General features: G+C 36.3%; 1 protein-coding gene and 1 long non-coding RNA gene across 3 annotated transcripts in view; one reads left to right on the top strand and one right to left on the bottom strand.

The window, feature by feature from the left end:
* PTPRQ (protein tyrosine phosphatase receptor type Q) overlaps window positions 1-20,466 on the top strand; it is a 192,862-nt gene that overhangs the window by 6,544 nt on the left and 165,852 nt on the right. Inside the window, exons 6-9 of the mRNA XM_076007142.1 lie at window positions 162-411; window positions 1,684-1,812; window positions 3,983-4,129; window positions 17,458-17,630. Coding sequence (XP_075863257.1) covers window positions 162-411; window positions 1,684-1,812; window positions 3,983-4,129; window positions 17,458-17,630 — 699 coding nt within the window. The remainder of the gene's footprint in view (window positions 1-161; window positions 412-1,683; window positions 1,813-3,982; window positions 4,130-17,457; window positions 17,631-20,466) is intronic.
* On the bottom strand, window positions 200-18,769 carry LOC105868677 (uncharacterized). Of its 2 annotated transcripts, none has more exons than XR_001152845.2 (4): window positions 18,620-18,769; window positions 16,277-16,363; window positions 5,778-5,923; window positions 200-279 (listed from the first exon to the last, which is right to left on the bottom strand). It is a non-coding gene; the product is annotated as an uncharacterized LOC105868677 (long non-coding RNA). The 2 variants fall into 2 exon arrangements; XR_012921423.1 differs by having other exon boundaries at window positions 16,294-16,363.

The raw sequence follows: 20,466 nt of genomic DNA, 5'->3' as shown, positions 1-20,466 counted from the left end.
CCATAACTTATTCTGTTATAATATTATAGTACTAACACACAAAGGCACACACACAATTGAAGAATAATATTTATAGCATAAAGGAAAAAGAAATGAAACACACTTCTCATGTTTATCAAAACATACATTATTTTTCCATTTATATTTATTTTATTTACTAGGAGAATAATGAATCTTTTTTATGGAGTACAACCAGCCCTTCTCCAACTCTTGGTAGAGTCACACCACCATCGCGTACTACATATTCATCCAGCACGTTGGCACGGAGTAAGATCAGCTCTGTGTGGAAAGAGCCTATCAGTTTTGTAGTGACACAGTTGAGACCTTATACGACATATCTTTTCGAAGTTTCAGCTGTTACAACTGAAGCAGGTTATATTGATAGTACCATTGTCAGAACACCAGAATCAGGTATGGGGTCATTTCTGGTAGATGAAAAGATTTAAATTATTTATAGAATAATCTTTCATTATATTCATGTATATCTTTTGTTAATCTTCTTTATCTTTCAATAACTTCCCTCTCCCTTGTAATACATAATAGGCATCCCATCTGGGGTATCTTCAGAGTGGCATACTTTTTTATATTATAGTGCTAAAATAAGCATCTAAAAGGAGAAAGAAGATTTGAAAAAAAAGGAGATTTTTAAACTATAAACCATGATCCTAAAAATCAGCTTTTTTTACTTTATAATCTCAGCAATTTTTAAATAATTATCTTTGTCCTTCTAAATCATCTATAATCATGTAACTCTTACTGCTATTGCTATTACCAGATGTGGAGATAACATCTGTAATAGCAGAACTAGCATGTGATTAACATTTTAGTATCAGATAAAAACCGTATCTACAATATATACCTACTTATATTCTCTTTGCACTGCAGTTTTCCTCATCAGAAAATTAAAAACAGTAATAGCACGTTCCTTACAGTGATGGTGTTAAATTAAATGAGTGTAATTAGACCTTGTTACTACTATCCAATTATAAGAATATATATTTCTAGGTATAGGCATTTTTACATTTAATTCTAGTAATATATCGATATTCATGTAAATACATATTTATTTATCTATATTTATATAGATATAAAATTACATGGGTATTGATATGGTACCATGATATATCAGGTATACATTTTATTCACATAATATACCTGATATATTATATATATCATAATATAGCATCAAGCATTCAGTTGTGATTGCTAATTTTTGAGGATACTGAAAGTTGTTGGTATGGTAATTTCACTAAAGCATGGGTTTTTTTTTTTCCCCTAATGACTTAGTTGTCAGTTCCTATTATTTCTTGTGTTTACAAGAGGGAAGATGCTTATCAAGCTAATACCCAGACCTTGTTGAATGCAGTATATCTACAGGTATAAATGTTTCAGGACAAAGTAACATTTACAGTGAATATATTACAATGAAAATAGGAATAAAACTTGAGCTGTGTAATCATATATAGCATTAAATAAAAATAGTAATTGTGATGATCCAGTATGTGTTATTCAAATCCTGCAAATATGTTCCATTTTTTTCCTTTTTTTAAATTAAAAAAACCATTGCTACCAGTATGACATTTTATTTTCTTTCTCTGACTTTGTGTTTTGTTATGTGTATTTAATATGTTCTTTTATTTTAAATATGTATTATGTATTCATTGTTTTCTATAACTATTTTAGTACCTGAAGGACCACCACAAAACTGTGTAACAGGCAACATCACAGGAAAATCGTTTTCAATTTCATGGGATCCACCAACTATAGTAACAGGGAAATTTAGTTATAGAATTGAATTATATGGACCATTAGGTAAGCCTTAACTGGTTTTGTGTTTGCTTTTTGGAGAAGAATTATAAAATATGTTAGCAATATCAAACTCTTTAAAAGTATCAGACTCTTTTTAAAAGACTCTAAGACTGAAGCAAATAATATGAAAGTAATAAGGAAGAAGGCGAGGTTTTTTTTAAAATTTTTTTTGTTTAAAATCATAAATGAGTAAAAGGATGACAAAACATTATCCATGTTCCATATTCCATGTGGAGCACATGAAAGAATTAGAGATAACCCTTCAATAAAAGTGTTAGGAGAGATATAATCCTTCAGATATTTGAACAAGAGAATTTTAACTTATAATCGTGAAGACAATGGCTTAGATTATTAAATCAGATTTCCATTTAGAATAAGGAACTTATTTCTAATAATTTGAGAGAGCTCTCTAAAAATAAGATGGAAAATCTCTGTATCTTCTGCTGTATTTTTCAGCTGTGAAGCTGAAACTGCTCTGAAAAAATAATGTCTACAAAGCAAGTGATATATGGGCAGCTTTAGAAAGTAAAAAGTTCTCCATCTTTGAAAACAGGCAGAACCTGAGCATTCACTTGTCAGAGATATTTTGAGGGATTCAAATAGTAAATTGTTAGAAGTGGATTAAGTAAACTCTAAAATGTTTTCCTGATCTGAGATCTTGTTCTTTCAATGAAAGAAATTTAATTCAAATAATTATTAAATATCATAAACCTACATATTGTTATTTTGGGGGAAGATGTGGAAAAGATACAAAGTTCTAACTCATTTCATTTTGAAATTTATATGGTATAAATCACGTCAGTAACCTTTATCTCTCATACCTAAATAATTTATGCTCCCAGAATTCTGAAATATCTGCACTTCTCCCCCCAAAATGATAGTTCTCTGAACTCATTCATCCAGTACACAGAAACAGACATGGATACACAGATACATTTTTCCTGTCTGGTAGTATTTTTCAATATGTGGTTTAAATACTCCTTTTTCTGTCAGGCTGACTGATAAATCAAATAAGACATTTAGCAACAGTTGCATTTAGCAGCGTGGAAGTGATTAGTAGTCTTGGCGAGGACAGTATGGTAGCATATATAAGGTAAATGTTTCATTGAATTAGTTTAAGAGAGAATGGAACAAAAGCATTGGAACAGTGGGTATAGAAACTCTTATGAGTGACATGCAGTTATTGGCAATAGTGATATCTAAATTATGATTCTGAGAGAATGGCTGAGATAGGCTGGAGAACTCTAATAGACTATTTAAGGAGAGGTCAGAGTGATTTAAGGATTATCTCTCAGGAGATTAAAATCAGCACAAATTAAGATGGCAGCATTGAATTAAGAGCTAAATCATCCAGAATGAGTGTAAGTGACCCTAGGATTAGTAGAAGATTCTTACAACAATGAGAGCTAGTGTATGTCATTGGTGACATGGGATTTAAAGGTGTGAGCTTTTATAAGGAGGCAAGGAGAGTAGTCTAAAGCGGGGCAAGGAGGGGCAAGGAGAACACCTACCACACCTCAAGGCCTCCTTACCTAAGAGTGGTGGGAAACAATAAGACTGCCACTTTTTGAGGTGGCTGCAGGGGAACAGGAGCACTATTCTTAGGAGAGAGCCAATTTTCAGTTGGAGCAAAAAGGTGAAAGAAATATTCAAGGCAAAATGGAAGATTTAAGGAATTTTTCTGATATACTAAGGAATTTTGTTTAGAAGCTAAACTAGAAATACTTCCTCAGTATATCCTCTTATAGAAGAGAATGAGACTAGCATTTTAATTGAATAAATTTGAGTGTAAAATACTGTCATTATTTTTAATATTGCTAAAGTCTAATGTTTCCCTTTTAAATATATCAAAAATAAAATGGTAATTCAATAATGTTTTGTGATTTAATAAAAATAATTTTAAACACTAGATTTTCATGTTCTTTCCATTGTTTTTTTTTTTTTTTTTTTTATTTCAGCACTGAAATCCCAGGAACTTTCCATTGTTTTAATTAAATTGATATCAATATACTACTAAGCCAAATGTTTAAAATATATTCATTTTTGATATTATAATAAATTTTAGTGCATAGGTTAACCCTTGAATAATTGTCCTTTGCTCTATGCTTAAATCTGAAAATGATTACATACTTGATTAAAAAAATAATCCATGGGTATTTTCTACTTTTTGCAGGTCGGATTTTGGATAATAGCACAAAAGACCTTAAGTTTACATTTACTAACCTAACACCATTTACAGTGTATGATGTTTATGTTGCGGCTGAAACTAGTGCAGGGATTGGACCCAAGTCAAATCTTTCAATATTCACTCCACCAGATGGTAAGAAGTTCTTTTGAGAATTAACAAGATATTTTCTGATATGCTTGTGAATTTTATTAAATTGGCAAAACATAATATTAGGAGCAATTTTGTTTATATTTACTTAATTCATTGATATTTCCTTATTAAATTACTGCCTAATTCATTCTGAACATGTGTTTGTCATAACATTAAACCCATAGCATGCTTCATAATAAAAGGGACCCAAGATCTAGCAAGATTAGGAAATACCACATGCAGTATCAGCCTGATAGAGGTTCAAAATAAATTTTAGCAAAACCTCAGGAAGTCTTGAGATAAATACATTTAATTTTGTTGAGCCACATTGTTTAACGTGAAGTATTTTTTTTTCTCACAGAACTAGTGTTCAGAGGAATTTCTATATTCCCAATGCTTACAAAAAATATGTTTATAATCAAAAGGGTATGCTAAGCAAGTGAGGATTCCTGGTGGGCACATGATATGAATTTATCAGCATTTAGTAAATGCTGAGAATTTAGTAATATGAGAACAATATTTCTCCTCAAAAAATTGTCTATATGTATTTATTAAACATCATTGTTTTAGGTGAACTATACTTTAAAAAAAAAATGTTACCATATCATTTCACCACATACTTTCCTGGCCCACACTGAACTTGCTAAATGTCTTAGTTTCTATTTAGGAATTATAATTATTGACAAAAATACAACAATTTCTTACAACACATTAACACTTGAAAAAGTTTTCAGATTTTTCCAGACCATACAGTAATTTATAAGTTAAATATGCACAGCTGCGCAGGTACACCCTCCTCCCATACACAACTAAAGACTGGGCATACGTTTATCAGGTAAATCATTCAAATGTTTGACCATTAGAGGGCAGCAACTAGTAGGCAATTTTGTACTTCCACTTCAAAGAAATAACACTTGATAATATTTTGTTGTAGAAAGAACATAAAAGTTGTGTTTTATCTATTTCAAAGGAGAATACTAATGGGTATATAGTTTCAATATATGGGTTAAGAAAGAGATGTGTGCTCATAAGGAAAATGTTCTCATTTTTTGCATTAAAATTTTACCATTGTGTTTCTGTCAGAAGAGTCTTGGCTTTGTGTGGCTTTTCCATTAGACCTTAAGTTTCTCCCTATTTCCACGTAAAAAGTGCTCTTAGGCATTTCTCAGAAAGCTAGACAGATTTAGGAAAAGCTATCAAACACAGCAAGGCCTGGACTTTGTATTTTCTCAACCAACTCAATTTACTCATTAATTTCTATTCTTACTATAGAATTAAATAAATCCTGAACTTTTTTCTTCTTTCAAATCCAGCTGATTTTGGTGCTTGTAAACCGAATCCACAATTCAAGGTTATTGTTTATTGTCATCATTCTTGGCCTATAGCTTTTGACAAAAATAGGGAAATGATAACACACATGGCACATACAATGCCATGTTGTTTGTTTTGGGTATCATTTAAACAACATTCATTTCCCATTATATCTACATTTTTTATTCACAAAATAAGTAGAATTTTAAGGCCTTTGTTTAATAGATTTAATATGGTCTACTTTTCACACAGAGTCATTTTGAATAGATGACTCTATTTGCACTGTATAAAAGGCAATTTGTTTTGAGTTCCTGAGCCACTGTCTTCCTGAGCCACTCACCATAAAGACCACCCCCTGGTGGCTCTTGGCAACAGGTGAGATCCATTAAAGCCAAGAGTGGCATGTTCCTTACATCCTCATGTCAGTCCTCCTCATGGAGTTCTCTGGGGACGGCTCAGCCTCAGGAGATGTTTCAATGGAATGCTCTGGAAAATGCAATAAATGTAGCTTTCTGCTTCTGACAACACCAATTAGTCCTAGTTCCACTAATTAAAACTTTGAAATAAAGGAGTCTTTAAAGTATGTGAGTACAATCTAATAACTCATTAGAACTATCTACTTTCAATTAAAAATTAGTATCATAATTTTAGATTATCTTTTTTCATTTATTAATATAATGGCTCTTGTACTCTAATTAAGGTTACTCAATTTATTTTCATCTCCATATTTAAAAGTAGTCTATACTCTATTCAAAAATAATTAGGACTAGCTTGCTTCTTTTAAATTAATACCATTTAAAATAACTAGAGTTCTAATAAATCTCCAGATATTTATAGAAAAAAATGTTGTACTGACCTCTTATAGAGCATGAAATGTGCTATCACATTACAGTAGATTTGATTTTATTAACACTGAGAATGTCGTGGTCAATAGTCTACTTTGATTACCAAAGACAATGAACACCCTATTGCTATAGCAGTTCTCCTCTATATTTCCTAAGGTTTCTATATCCCTTAATATTTAACTGTGCAGATTTCTACACAAGCATGAAGAGGTGATTTTGGAAAAAAATTATAATAATCTACAAGATTGCAAAATATCATAGAGTTGCCTATTCTAAAATCAGATAGTGCTGAAACAATATTTTCTTATTTTTATGAGGATAAAAAACATAAATTTTGTTGCTTCAATATCCCTTAATAACATTTCTGTACAGTGTCAAATATCTTATAAAAATTTCCTAAAATTCACAATTTCTTAAAAGCAAATACCCTATTGATATTCTTATTTACATTCCCACCCCCCCCCCCACCCCATAAATAGACTATGGAAGTGAAGACTTTTGTCCTTCAATTGCAACTTGTTATTTTCTGCAAATGGTAGCAAAATCTTAGTAAAAAATCACTGAAAACCTGTCAACTTTGTGGTTTTTGAGATTTGCAGTAGCTTTAATTTTTAATACATTTAAAAAATGCACTTCTAGTGGACATTTAATTTGCTAGATAATGGCAAACATGATTTTAATGTATTTTGTTTTACACCAATGCCATTTGTCTCCAATTCATTTCTTCTAAGAGCTCTTCATTTGAAAACTTCAAACCATTTGGAATATTTTTAATCAGTTATGTGTCTACTTGGTTTCTCATTTATTAGTAAAATTTATAAACATTTCTCATTTATTAGTAGAATTAGTAAAATTCTCAAGTATTGACTTGAGAATGACTCTTAGGTACTCCCTGTGGACAAACACCTTCAAAATTAAAATCATCTTTGTCATTTTCTAGCAAATTCATTATTTAGCTTCAAGTATGATGATGGAGACAAATAGCATTGGGGTAAAGAAAATATGGAATACTTTTTATCAGTCATATGTCTACTCCCTTTATCATTTATTGGAAAAATTTATAAATGTATTGACTTCAGAATGACTTTTCGGTAGTCCGTGTAGATAACACCTTCAAAATTGATGCTTAACCATGAATAATTGCCTTGTGTATTTGATTTTCTTTAGTTAATTTTGTATCAATATTAAAGGAGTTTGATCTAATCCATACTTCTCTGGTTTCCTCATAAGAATTTGTGGTCTAACAGATCAAGTATCTTTCTAAAGACAAGATACAATGCTATCTACTCCATTTCCTTTATCCTCTAAGCTTTTTTTTTTTAAATAGGAAAAAGAGATAGGTTTACAGTCATTATTCTTATGTAAGTTTGCAGTAGATTTTTAGGGAAATAGAGAACCACTTAATCTTTACTTGGTTTATAATTTTAGGCATTAGTGTCATGGGCCAACACTTATTAAGTTATATTAAGAAATATTATAAATTGAAAGATAAAGAAACAGTGTCTACTACAACTCTTAGGTTTGGTTAGCAAAATAAGGGACAATAAAATAATTTTTTCCTGTTATGCTGGGTAATATCTGATATCCTATCACATTAATGTGTTACATAAAATGGAATTGACCATTTCATTTCATTTTCAACAGGCAGGGTTAAGTTGTCTGATTAATATGATCAAATACAGTCATTAAGCTGGTTTTTCCAGTTGAGATTCTACATCAGTTCAAATTAAATAGAAAATAATGTCTGATCTTTTCTGTAATTTATGTTATGCAATACTGGTTAAAGTTTTGTCTACATAGAGACTGCAAACTAAAATTTTAAAGAAAGATGGAATAGGAGCTCTTCTATTTAAATAGCCCTGTTAATTTTATATCATACGGTTAATTAGAAAGTTCCTTCACCTTTAAAAAATGTATATTGGTTAATATAATGACAGAAATGTAGGTGCTAGGTGAAGTATGTTTTAAGGAAATAAAACTTGCACAAGAGAGGTGACCTTGTGTAAAGGGCTTTATGTATCTCATTCCTCCTTCTATTCTCAAATGTCTAATACAGTGATCATAGGATGAGTGCTCAGTGTGTGGAACAATGAATCAATGACTCATGATTGTCACAATATTTAGAGAGTCTTTACTAGTTAATGAAGACAAAGAAAAAGCTCTCAATTTATTGGATGAAAACTCCATACAGTAATAGTTTACTCTGTGGCTAACTTAATCATAATTATGTTAATTAGTTATAAATAACACTTATGGGAGTTCTAAAATTATTTTTTAGTTCCTTTCTGTTGTCTTAAAAAGGAATGGGGTCATTCTTCTCTGTTCTGTTTTTTTAATTTTTTTTTTTTTTAATTATTTTTTTTTATTTTGGCATATTATGGGGGTACAGATTTTAAGGTTTCAATAAATGCCCATTTCCCCCCCTCCCCCCAAAAGTCTGAGTCTCCATCATGACCATCCCCCAGATGGTGCACATCTCACTCACTATGTATGTATATACCCACCCCCCTCCCCCCTCCCATCTGCCCAATACCCTATTACTGTAGCACCTATGTGTCCACTTAGGTGCTACTCAGTTAATACCAGTTTGCTGGAGAATATATCTGGTGCTTGTTTTTCCATTCTTGGGATACTTCACTTAGTAGTATGGGTTCCAGCTCTAACCAGGAAAATATAAGGTGTGCTATATCACCATTGTTTCTTAGAGCTGAATAGTACTCCATGGTGTACATATACCACATTTTATTAATCCATTCTTTGATTGATGGGCACTTGGGCTGTTTCCACAGCCTTGCAATTATGAATTGTGCTGCTATAAACATTCGAGTGCAGGTGTCTTTTTTGTAGAGTGTCACTGGATCATTTGGGTAGATGCCCAGCAATGGGATTGCTGGATCAAATGGTAGATTCACTTGTATCGCTTTAAGGTATCTCCATATTGCTTTCCACAGAGGTTGAACTAGTTTGCAGTCCCACCAGCAGTGTAGGAGTGTTCCTCTCTCTCCGCAACCACGCCAGCATTTATTGTTTGGAGATTTTTTGATAAAGGCCATTCTCACTGGGGTTAAGTGATATCTCATTGTGGTTTTGATTTGCATTTCCCTGATGATTAGAGATGTTGAGCATTTCTTCATATGTTTGTTGGCCATTCTTCTGTCTTCTTTAGAAAAATTTCTGTTCAAGTCCTTTGCCCACTTTTTAATGGGGTTATTTGATTTTTTCTTCCTAATTTTCGTGAGTTCTAAGTATATTCTAGTTATCAGTCCCTTATCGGATGCATAGGATGCAAAAATTTTCTCCCATTCTGTAGGTTGTCTGTTTACTTTCATGACTATTTCTTTGGCTGTGCAGAAGCTTTGTAGTTTGATCATGTCCCATTTATTTATTTTTGTTGCTGCTGTGATTGCCTTTGGGGACTTCTTCATAAACTCTTTGCCCAGGCCGATGTCTAGGAGAGTGTTTCCAACTTTTTCCTCTAGAGTTCTAATAGTTTCATATCTTAGGTTTAAGTCTGTTATCCAGCGTGAGTTGGTTTTTGTGAGAGGTGAAAGGTGTGGGTCCTGTTTTAGCCTTCTACAGGTGGCTATCCAGTTTTCCCAGCACCATTTATTGAAGAGGGATTCTTTTCCCCAGCGTATGTTTTTGTCTGCTTTGTCAAAGATGAGACGGCTATATGAGGATGGTTTTATATCAGGATTCTCACATCTGTTCCACTGGTCAATATTCCTGTTTTTGTGCCAATACCATATTGTTTTAATTACTACAGCTTTGTAGTATAGTTTAATATCTGGCATATTAATGCCTCCCATTTTGTTTTTGTTGCCTAGAATTGCTCTTGATATTCGGGGTCTTCTTTGGTTCCATACGAAGCGTAAAATTATTTTTTCTATATCTGTGAAGAATGCTGATGGGATTTTAATAGGTATTGCATTGAATCTGTAGATCAGTTTGGGTAGTATAGACATTTTGACGATATTGAGTCTGCCGATCCACGAGCATGGTATGGATTTCCATCTGTTTACATCCTCTGCTATTTCCTTCCTCAGTGTTTCATAGTTCTCCCTGTAGAGGTCTTTTACCTCTTTGGTTAAATATATTCCTAGGTACTTTAATTTCTTTGTTGCTATTGTGAAGGGAATTGAGTCTTTGATTTGGTTCTCAATTAGATTGTTGTTGGCGTATATGAATGCCTCTGATTTCTGTGTATTAATTTTGTATCCTGAGACTTTATTAAATTCATTGATCAGTTCCAGGAGTTTCTTGGTTGAATCCTTGGGGTTTTCTAGATACAATATCATATCATCAGCAAACAGTGAAAGTTTGATCTCTTCTGCCCCTATTTGGATACCTTTGATTCCATTTTCCTGTCTGATTGCTGTAGCCAAGACTTCCAGCACTATGTTGAATAGAAGTGGAGATAGTGGGCAGCCTTGTCTGGTTCCAGTTCTAAGTGGGAATGATTTCAGTCTTTCCCCATTCAGTATGATGTTGGCTACGGGTCTGTCATATATGGCTTGTATCATTTTTAGGTATGTCCCTTCTATGCCTATTTTCTTAAGTGTTCGTATCATGAAAGGGTGTTGAATTTTGTCAAAAGCTTTTTCTGCATCTATTGAAAGAATCATGTGGTCTTTGTTTTTGCTTCTGTTGATGTGGTGAATTGCATTTATAGATTTACGTATGTTGAACCATCCCTGCATCCCTGGGATGAAGCCCACTTGGTCGTGGTGGATTATTTTTTTGATAAGTGTCTGGATTCGGTTAGCTAAGATTTTGTTGAAAATTTTTGCATCTATATTCATTAGGGATATTGGTCTGTAGTTTTCTTTTTTTGTTGCATCCTTTCCTGGTTTTGGTATCAGAGTAATATTCGCTTCATAAAAGGTGTCGGGGAGGTTTCCGTTCTTCTCGATGTTGTGGAATAGTTTCTGCAACATAGGTACTAGTTCTTCTTTGTAAGTATGGTAAAATTCAGGTGTGAAGCCATCTGGACCGGGACTTTTCTTTTTAGGGAGATTTTTAATTGCTGTTTCTATTTCAGCTGTTGAGATTGGTCTGTTCAGGGAATCTATTTCTTCCTGGTTGAGCCTAGGGAGGCTGTGTGTTTCTAGAAATTTGTCCATTTCCTCCACATTTTCCAGTTTGTGTGCATAAAGATTTTTGTAGTATTCATAAATTGTATCTTGTATCTCTTTGGGATCAGTTGTGATATCTCCTTTTTCATTCCTGATGGAGCTTATTAGAGATTTCTCTTTTCTGCTTTTCGTTAGCTTAGCCAATGGCGTGTCAATTTTGTTTATTTTTTCAAAGAACCAACTTTTTGTTTTATTAATCTCCTGAATAGCTTTCCTGTTTTCAATTTCGTTTAGTTCTGATTTGATCTTGTTGATTTCACTTCTTCTGCTGGGTTTGGGGTTGGTCTGTTCTTCTTTTTCCAGCTCTTTGAGTCGTTTCATTAGATTGTCTATTTGTGATCTTCTTGCCTTTTGGTTATAGGCATTTATGGAGATAAACTTTCCTCTCAGAACTGCTTTAGCTGTGTCCCAGAGGAGTTGATAACTTGTCTCTCCATTGTCGTTTTCTTCATAGAAGTTTTTTATTTCCGTCTTGATTTCTTCATTTACGAAGTAATCATTTAGTAGGAGGTTGTTTAATTTCCACGTTTTTGTGTAGAAATGTGAGTTTCTGTTAGGGTTGATTTCTAGTTTTATTCCACTGTGATCTGAGAAAGTACATGGTATGATTTCTATTTTTTTAAATTTCTTGAGATTTTCTTTGTGTCCTAGGATATGGTCAATCTTAGAGAATGTCCCGTGAGCTGATGAGAAGAACGTATATTCAGTGGATTTTGGGTAGAATGTTCTGTAGATGTCTGTCAGACCCAATTGTTCTAGAGTTTTGTTTAAGTCCATTATTTCTTTATTAATTTTCTGTTTGGAGGATCTGTCTCGTGCCGTCAGTGGGGTGTTGAAATCTCCGGCGATTATGGAGTTGCTATTAATCCATTTGCTTAGCTCCAGTAAGGTTTGCTTTATGAATCTGGGTGCACCTAAGTTGGGTGCATATATATTTAAAATTGTTATCTCCTCTTGTTGGACTGTGCCCTTCACCATTATATAATGACCCTCTTTGTCTTTTACTACTTTTGTTGGTTTAAAAACTAAATCGTCTGAAATTAGAACTGCCACACCAGCCTTCTTTTGGTTTCTATTTGCTTGGAATATTGATCTCCACCCTTTTATTTTTAGTCTATGTGCATCCTTGCAGGTTAAATGTGTTTCCTGAAGACAGCATATACTTGGCCTGTATTTTCTTATCCATTCAGCCAGCCTATGTCTCTTGAGTGGAGAGTTTAAGCCATTCACATTTATTGAGAGAACTGATAGGTAAGGTAGATTACTGATCATTCTGTTGGGTTGGATGTTGTTGCTATGATTTCTGTCTTGAGCCATTGTAATATCTGGCCTTTAATATCTTTGGGTTTTGGTTGTTTTTATATCCGTGGATTATTATTATGATGTTCCGTGCGTAATGCTGTTTTAAGTACTTCTTGTAGGGCTGGTCTTGTCTTGGTGAATTCTCTGAGCCTTTGCTTGTCTGAGAATGTTTTTATTTCTCCTTCATATATGAAGCTTAGTTTTGCAGGGAATAATATTCTACGCTGGGCATTGTTTTGTTTCAAAAGAGTGAGAATGGGGCCCCAGTCTCTCCTTGCTTGTAAAGTCTCATTAGAGAAGTCTGATGTTATTCGAATTGGCTTTCCCTTGTATGTCACTTGCTTCTTTTGTCTTACAGCTCTTAGAAGGGCCTCTTTAGTTGATACTTTGGTCAGTCTGATGACTGCATGACGTGACGTCTTCCTGTTTGCATTGAATCTCCCAGGGGTCCTCTGGGCTTCTTGAACTTGTATATCGAGATTTTGAGCAAGGCCTGGGAAATTTTCCTCTATTATATCTTCAAAAAGCTTGTCCAGCCCTTGAGTGTTGTCTTCCTCCCCTTCGGCTAAACCTATGACCCTCACGTTAGGTTTTTTCACATAATCCCACAGCTCTTGTAGGCTTTGGTCTTTTCTCTTGTTTCTCTGCTCTATTTCTGTGACTGATTTATTTAATTGGAAGGTGTTATCTTCAAGCTCTGAGATTCTTTCTTCTGCTTGATCTACCCTGTTCTTGAGACTTTCCACAGTATTTTGTAGTTCTCTGAGTTGATTCTTCATCTCCAGGACTTCGGTTAAAGTTTTCTTCACTGTGTCAATCTCTTTGTTGAACCTTTGTTCCATTTCTTGGAGGTTTTTTGTGTTTTCTTGGTGTTGGTTATTGAGTTGTTGTTGCAGCTGGGTGAGTGTTCTTATGATCCACATACGAAATTCGTTTTCTGTCATATTGGTTGCCTGATTTTGGTCGGTGTCCGTTTCTAGGGGGCTGGTGCTCCTCCTTGGGGGTGTGTTTTCCGTTTGGTTCTTCATATTTCCTGAGTTCTTTCGCTGACTTCTTCCCATGTCGATCAGTTGTTGTTTCTTTCCTTAGGTTATTGTTTGGGTATTCACACACCTTGTTTAGTTTCTGAGGCGTTAGGTGGTGCCTGTGGGTGAAATTGGACCACTCCCTGTATATTGAGTCAGTGGATGCCGTGGAAAGGCTGTGCAAGATGCCGCCCCTGTCAGTAGGTGGCGTTTGCTTGGAGGAACAGGCTATGGTGTTGATTTTGAGTCCTGTTATCAGCTCTCGTTCTGGGCGGAGCTGGGTTGGGTAAGCCTGCCCTCAGGCCGTTAGCAGGGGTCAAAGTTCTGTTCTCAGCTTACAGGGAAAGCTGTCAGGGCAGGGCTGGAATGGTCCCGCTCAGCCAGAAAGTCTGGAGGTGGGGGTGGGGCTGTCTGAGACCCGCAGTCTGCAGCAGGCCTCGCTTCTTTCCACCCTCCCCAACTCTGCAGCTACTCCTGGGCCTCTGCCAGCAGGCCAGACCACAAGCCACCAGGCCTCCCCAGACTGTGGTGCCGGCGGGGAGGTTCCCTGCACAGGAACGCCACCTGGGTTGGGCGCACGGCCTCCTCCCGGGAGGAGGGTTGCCCTCTAGGACGCCGATCCGCCCCTGGAGGCACACAGCCCACAGTAGGCTGTTCGCGTATAATCCTTCTGTGCCCGGGGCAATGCTAGCCCTTGGTGCAGGGGATCTGGTCTGCAGGTCCGACCTCTGGGTCCCAGAGTTCAAACTGTATTCCCACCAGGGAGAGGATTTCCGGTCCTAATTCACCCACAGGGAGCCCAAGCTGGATCTATGTCTCTCAGCCTCTGAGTCGGCACCGTTTTCCTGGGAACACGGTGCCAGCAGCACCTGGGAGGGCGGGCGGGGTCCCAAACGGGAAGGTCCCGTTCCCTGGAGGTGCCTCCGGCTGGTGGCTGTATTGTCTCTCTGGGCAGCCGCGGGTAGGGTCGGCGGAGGGGAGGAGGAGGCAATATGGCGCCTGCCGCGCGGCTCGGGTCCGTGCACACGGAGGTGCCCGGAGGAAGTGGGGAACCTGGTGCCACGTCTGCTACAGGCTCACCGTTGGCAAGCGGCGGCAGTCTCTGGGCTGATGTCCGCAGGTCTCTCCACCCACTGGGGAGCCCGCCAGCAGTCCCGAATGCAGGGGAGGGGAAACAGCAATTCCACCTACCCTTGCCGCTGGTCTCCGGGCTGCTCCGGTGGTCTCAGCCTCCAGTTCTCCTCCGCAGCCTCCTCCCGTGGAGTCTCCCGGGGTCTCAGGTACCCCTCCTTCCGGCCCTTGTCCGCTGTATGCTCGTCTTCTTGCTTCTTTCCTCTAGTTTCTGCTAGAATTGGTCTTTTCTGTAGAGACCCTCTGTCTGGCGGTGTTATTCGTCCGCCATCTTGCTCCGCCCCTCTGTTTTTTTAATTTATTCTTTAAGAATATTGCAAGGTCCAAACACTTCGGTTACATATATTGCCTTTGCACCGCCCAAGTTAGAGCTAGAAGTGTACCCAACCCCCCTGACATCATGCATTGTACCCATTAGATGTGAATTTACCCATCCCATCCTCCCCACTCAACCTGTCTGATGCCCTGTGAAAGTTACTTCCATATGTGCATCTAAGTGTTGCCCAATTAGTACCAATTCAATCGTGAGTACATGTAGTGTTTGTTTTTCCATTCTTGTGATATCTCACTTGGAAAAATGGGTTCTAGCTCCATCCAGGATAGTATATGGGGTATTAGTTCATCATTTTTTATGGCTGAGTAGTACTCCATATTATACGTATACCACATTTTATTAATACGCTCATGTATTGATGGGCACTTGGGTTGTTTCCACAGCTTTGCAATTGTGAATTGTGCTGCTATGAACTTCCAAGTACAGAATGTCTTTTTTATAGAATGTCTTTTTTTCCTTTGGGTAAATACCCAATAGTGGAATTGCTGGATCAAATGGTAGTTCTACTTTGAGTTCTTTGCCATATCGCCATATTAATTTCCATAGAGGTTATACTAGTTTGCAGTCCCACCAACAGTGTAAGAGTGTTCCCATCTCTCTGCATCCATGCAAATATTTGTTGTTTTGGGACTTTTTGATAAAAGCAATTCTCACTAGAGTTAAAGCAATGTGTCTTTTCTAACTGGTATTCATTAAACCCATACCCCTGCCACATATCTAGCTTAGGGAAATGAATATAATGTGTGACCAAATCCTGATCATAAGGGACCATATTTTTATGTCATACTTTCTGTTTCTTGAAGATTTTAGAAATTTTAAAAATTCTCTTGAACCATTTGTTTCTTACAGTAACCTTATATAGTAATAGGAAAGCAGTAATTATACCCATTTTCTAAATGAGAAAAGTGAGGGTTGGAGGGATGAATGAACTATTCATAATTACAAAATGGGCTATAAACAAAAATGGTCAAAAGCCCAGGGCACGTTTATCTGTGTGTTCCATTACTCTTTTGAAACTGGGGGGTTTCCTATGTGTCACTCTTGGTGACTTTATTATTAGAACTTACTTTTTTTTTTTAAGTACCTGGTGCTTTATCTTAATCCAGTTGTTAGTTTGTTCCTATTTTTCTTCACTACTGCCAAGATGAGGTCATCTGAAATTTGAAACTCACATGATTAATTTAAAAATCATCGGACAAAAATCAATCAACTCTTCAAACAATTTCATGTAATAAGTTAAAAGACAGTCTAATTGAATTTACCAACTACATTTCATTGCATGAAAATCTTTTAGATATTATACTTTGGTCTGTTATTGTAATTTTTATGAAGCCTTCAAGATTAACTGGGCATTAATCATCCCCAAATAGGCAGCTTCTCAGAGAAATTATTTTTATTAATTAATTTGTTCTGAATAAATGTTATGGCATTTGGATTTTGGAAAATTATTCTATGATATTGTGGATGAGAAGAAAACTTCCCCTTTGCCCTCAGAAGGTTCGCTGACAGATCAACTCACAAGGCAGCAGATTAATAAGAGAAAGAAATTACAAATTTATTTACTATGCTCATTGGGAAAATCACAGAGTGATTACCCAATATCCCAATGGGGTCCAGACATTTTTATACCCTCATTTTAGAGGGGTGGAGAAGATGAGGAATATAGGTGATTCTGTTTAGGGGCAGTAAGTGGTTACTAGGGAGGATGAATGGATACTTGGAAGAATGAATGGATGGTGGGGAAACAGACTGGCTTGAAAATGATTCTCTTTGGAAATTAACCTGAGAGACAGGTATTATCTTTAAAATGGGTTGGGGCAGGCCTGGTTGAATTCTTGATCTTCTTTCCTGCAATATATTGTGATAACAGGGAGGGGAAGGAAAGGCAATTGTTCTTTTGGGTAGATAGGTCTATCTGGTTTTATGCAGATAGAGGGAAACGTTTCCAAGGCCTGTTGATCTCTAATGGCCCTTAATTCAAAATAGTCTATACAAAAGAGTCATATTTTGGGATGAAATTCACTGAGCTCCTTCATTCTCCTGTTCCTTATTTACATTTTGAGAATAATATTTAGAAATTATGACTCTTATATCATATTTAATTTTTAATAGATCAGTAAATCGTTTTAGTCTATTTTTAAATAGAATTGTTTATATATCTTAAATCATGAGCCAAGAATTTAGGAAATTTTTTCACTTAGAAATGTATTTTAAAATGTCCTCTTTATTCTTTCTTTTCTTTTTTTAGTTCCAGGTGCAATAACTGATTTACAACTTGCAGAGGTAGAAGCCACACAAATAAGAATTACTTGGAAGAAACCACGACAACCAAATGGAATTATTAACCAATATCGAGTGAAGGTGCTAGTTTCAGCGACAGGAAAAATTTTGGAAGATACTTTGCTCACAGGGAAGAATGAGGTATTGTGTTTTCACTTCACTTCTTGGTGAGCTCTTTCTGCTTGGTTCTGGCCCTGCTAACTTGGAAGACTTACCAGCACTCAAACATAAAATATTTGACAAATTCCTAGTACAAAGTGAAGTAAATTTGGGACAGGTTGATAATCCAACTATTTCATTTTAGGTCATATATTATTAGTGAGGTGCCATTATTCTTTTAAAATTCATTTTTAGCATATGAAAAATGTTAATTGAGCAATTAAGCATGACTAAAGGTACTTCCATAAATGAATATTATTATGCTAATTTAGTTAATGAATTATTTGGAAACTACTGTTATGATTTAAATACTTCTTCAAAGGCTGTGTTTGCAATTTGTAACAGTTGCCAGGGAAAGGCACAATAATTTTATTTGCTGTTGTTAACAAATGTTTATGTCCAATTTGGTCTTGGCAAGCTAAATTTCTCAGAGCTGCCACATGTTTGTTTATTTTTTTAATTCACATTTTTTTAAATTCTGACTAAAGAAATCACATAACTAAATAAAAGAGATGTAATTCATTTTATAGTAGATTTAAAATAAAAGGACCAGGATCTTTTGACCATGTGTTTGCTTCTATCCACACTGGAAGTTTTATTTTATTTTCCCTTCATTTCTGTTAGGAAGTACAGACAGCACTGATTTTCCTTCACTGTCTTCATTCACCTCAATGAGGCAGCTGTTTACCTGTGTGTGAGGATTCCTGTAAACCTCCAGACTAGTCATATCCAGATATTGGCTGCCTCCTGGGGCACTCAAAGAATAAACGTACTTAGGACCACCACAGCAATCACTGAGCCTTAGAGACATACATGACAGTTATTCAGCACCTCGCTTCTGCTGTTCTGTTTCAGAATTACTGCTTCTTCTACCTGTGCTGTTATTTTCCCCTACACATACTGTCACTCTGTTTCTAGTCCCAGCTTTCCTCTACTTCTGACACTTACTTGCACATGAAAATTGACCTTACCCTATGTTCAATGCACTCTGGCCACCTTGGATTTATCACTCCAAGGTGTTCAACATCTCCAGCCCAGGGTTAAATTTTTATCCTGTGTTGACATCTTTCCTCTGTGCATAAGATGTTGAGTTATGCCTCTGATAGTTGACCACTCAGGCAAAGGGCAAAAGCTTAATTAATCCTTTGTTCTTGCTGAGAAGGTTTTAAATTAGACAGTAACATTTCTTAGGACTAGGTGACAGGTATCCCAGTTCTGCTAATGATATCCATTGAAGGGGCAATGACACCTGTCTAGCTCTTGTGCTTAGAGATTCTAGAATCTTCTTTGCAATTCTGCCTCTATCTGGTCTGCAATTCTTGTGACATAATAGAAAGAAGATGAGTTTTGAAACCATAAAAATCTGGATTTAAATCCCAATTTGGTCCTTTATTGGGCTGTACAGTAAAGCAGTTAAGAGTATAGAGCCAGAGAACAGAATACTTGGGTTTAAACCCTGGCTCTGCCATTACTAAAGAACTAACCCTGGGGAAGTTGGCCTGATCTCTATGAACTCCAGTTTCCTCTTCTTTGAGATAGGGATTATAACCCTATAACAAAGGGTTAATAATGAGTATTTAATCAGTTAATTTGTGTGAAGAGCTTAGAACTGTACCTAACATATAGTCAGTGCTGTACCAAATAACTGTGACTTCTTATGATTATTAATATTGGAATTGGACCATTTACCCTAGTTGGTACTCAACATTAGCTCCCCTATCTTCTCTCAATAAAAGGAGACATTGTGCTTCTCTTTATTTCCTGTGATGGTCTCTTTCTTCATAAATTCAGGCCCATTGCTGACATTTCTGATTCTCCGTGTGACTGGTGTTTGGGTTCACCTTTCAAGGTGATATGTGGAGACAGATATGGTAGAAGCTGTAAATCCAAACGGCCCTGGGTTCTTGGGCTGGCTCTGCTATGTTCTCGGTCTGTGACCTTGGGTAAGTCAACTTGTGGAGGCTTAGTGTCTTCATTTTTATAATAGGGCTTATATACCCTATATAAGCCTATATAAGGGTTGGGAGTAAATGACATAACAGAGAAAACCTCTAGCTTAGTGTGTTCCTTTATCAGCTCTTTCCTTGACTTTGGTACCTCTCTCAGGACAAGGACTCTCTCCTTCCATTCACTATTATTTTTCTCAAAGGATAGCCTCCATTCCCTGTCTCAAGAAGTCTTTAAACCCTTGAAATCTTTTTAGAAGTCACCAGTGACCTCTTCAGTGTCAAATACAATGACTAAATATTTTTAACCATCCTTGTTTTCCTTCTCTCCTCCAAAGTCTATCCCTCTGCCTGCCTCCCACCCCCAACTTTCCAGCTTTTGACACTATTTGCTCCTTAATACTTCCTTATATATTGTGACTTATATATTGTGCCCCCCACAATTAAAAATGAAGAAAATAAAGCTAGCTCTTGCAACTATTTTCTGTCTTCCTCTTTATAAAGGTATTCCAGAGAGCTTTGTTTCCAGCCATATCATAACATTTCACTTTGAGAACCTCATAGTTTCAGTCACTGGTTCCTCCTTGTGTGTCTCTTTTGCACTCCCTCTGCCCTGAGCTTTCTCTCTGACACTCTGGATTCCTGATTGCAACCATTGGTTGGAAGATTCTTCTGGGTGCATTATCTCTAAATTCATTTCCCTCTATAAAACAAAACAAAAATCTTCCCTGAGATAATGGGGCCTGGTTCATGATGGGAAGGAGAAGGTGAAGTTAGGACAAGAAGCAGATACTTAGACAGAGATCTTGGGACTGTGATGTTGACCTGTGAAGGTTCCCACAGGGCACACAAAAAGAAAGTCTTCCCAGGCA

Source organism: Microcebus murinus, chromosome 10, assembly GCF_040939455.1.
Source record: "Microcebus murinus isolate Inina chromosome 10, M.murinus_Inina_mat1.0, whole genome shotgun sequence".
Taxonomy (NCBI): domain Eukaryota; kingdom Metazoa; phylum Chordata; class Mammalia; order Primates; family Cheirogaleidae; genus Microcebus; species Microcebus murinus.
This window is presented reverse-complemented; position numbering and strand designations above follow the sequence as displayed.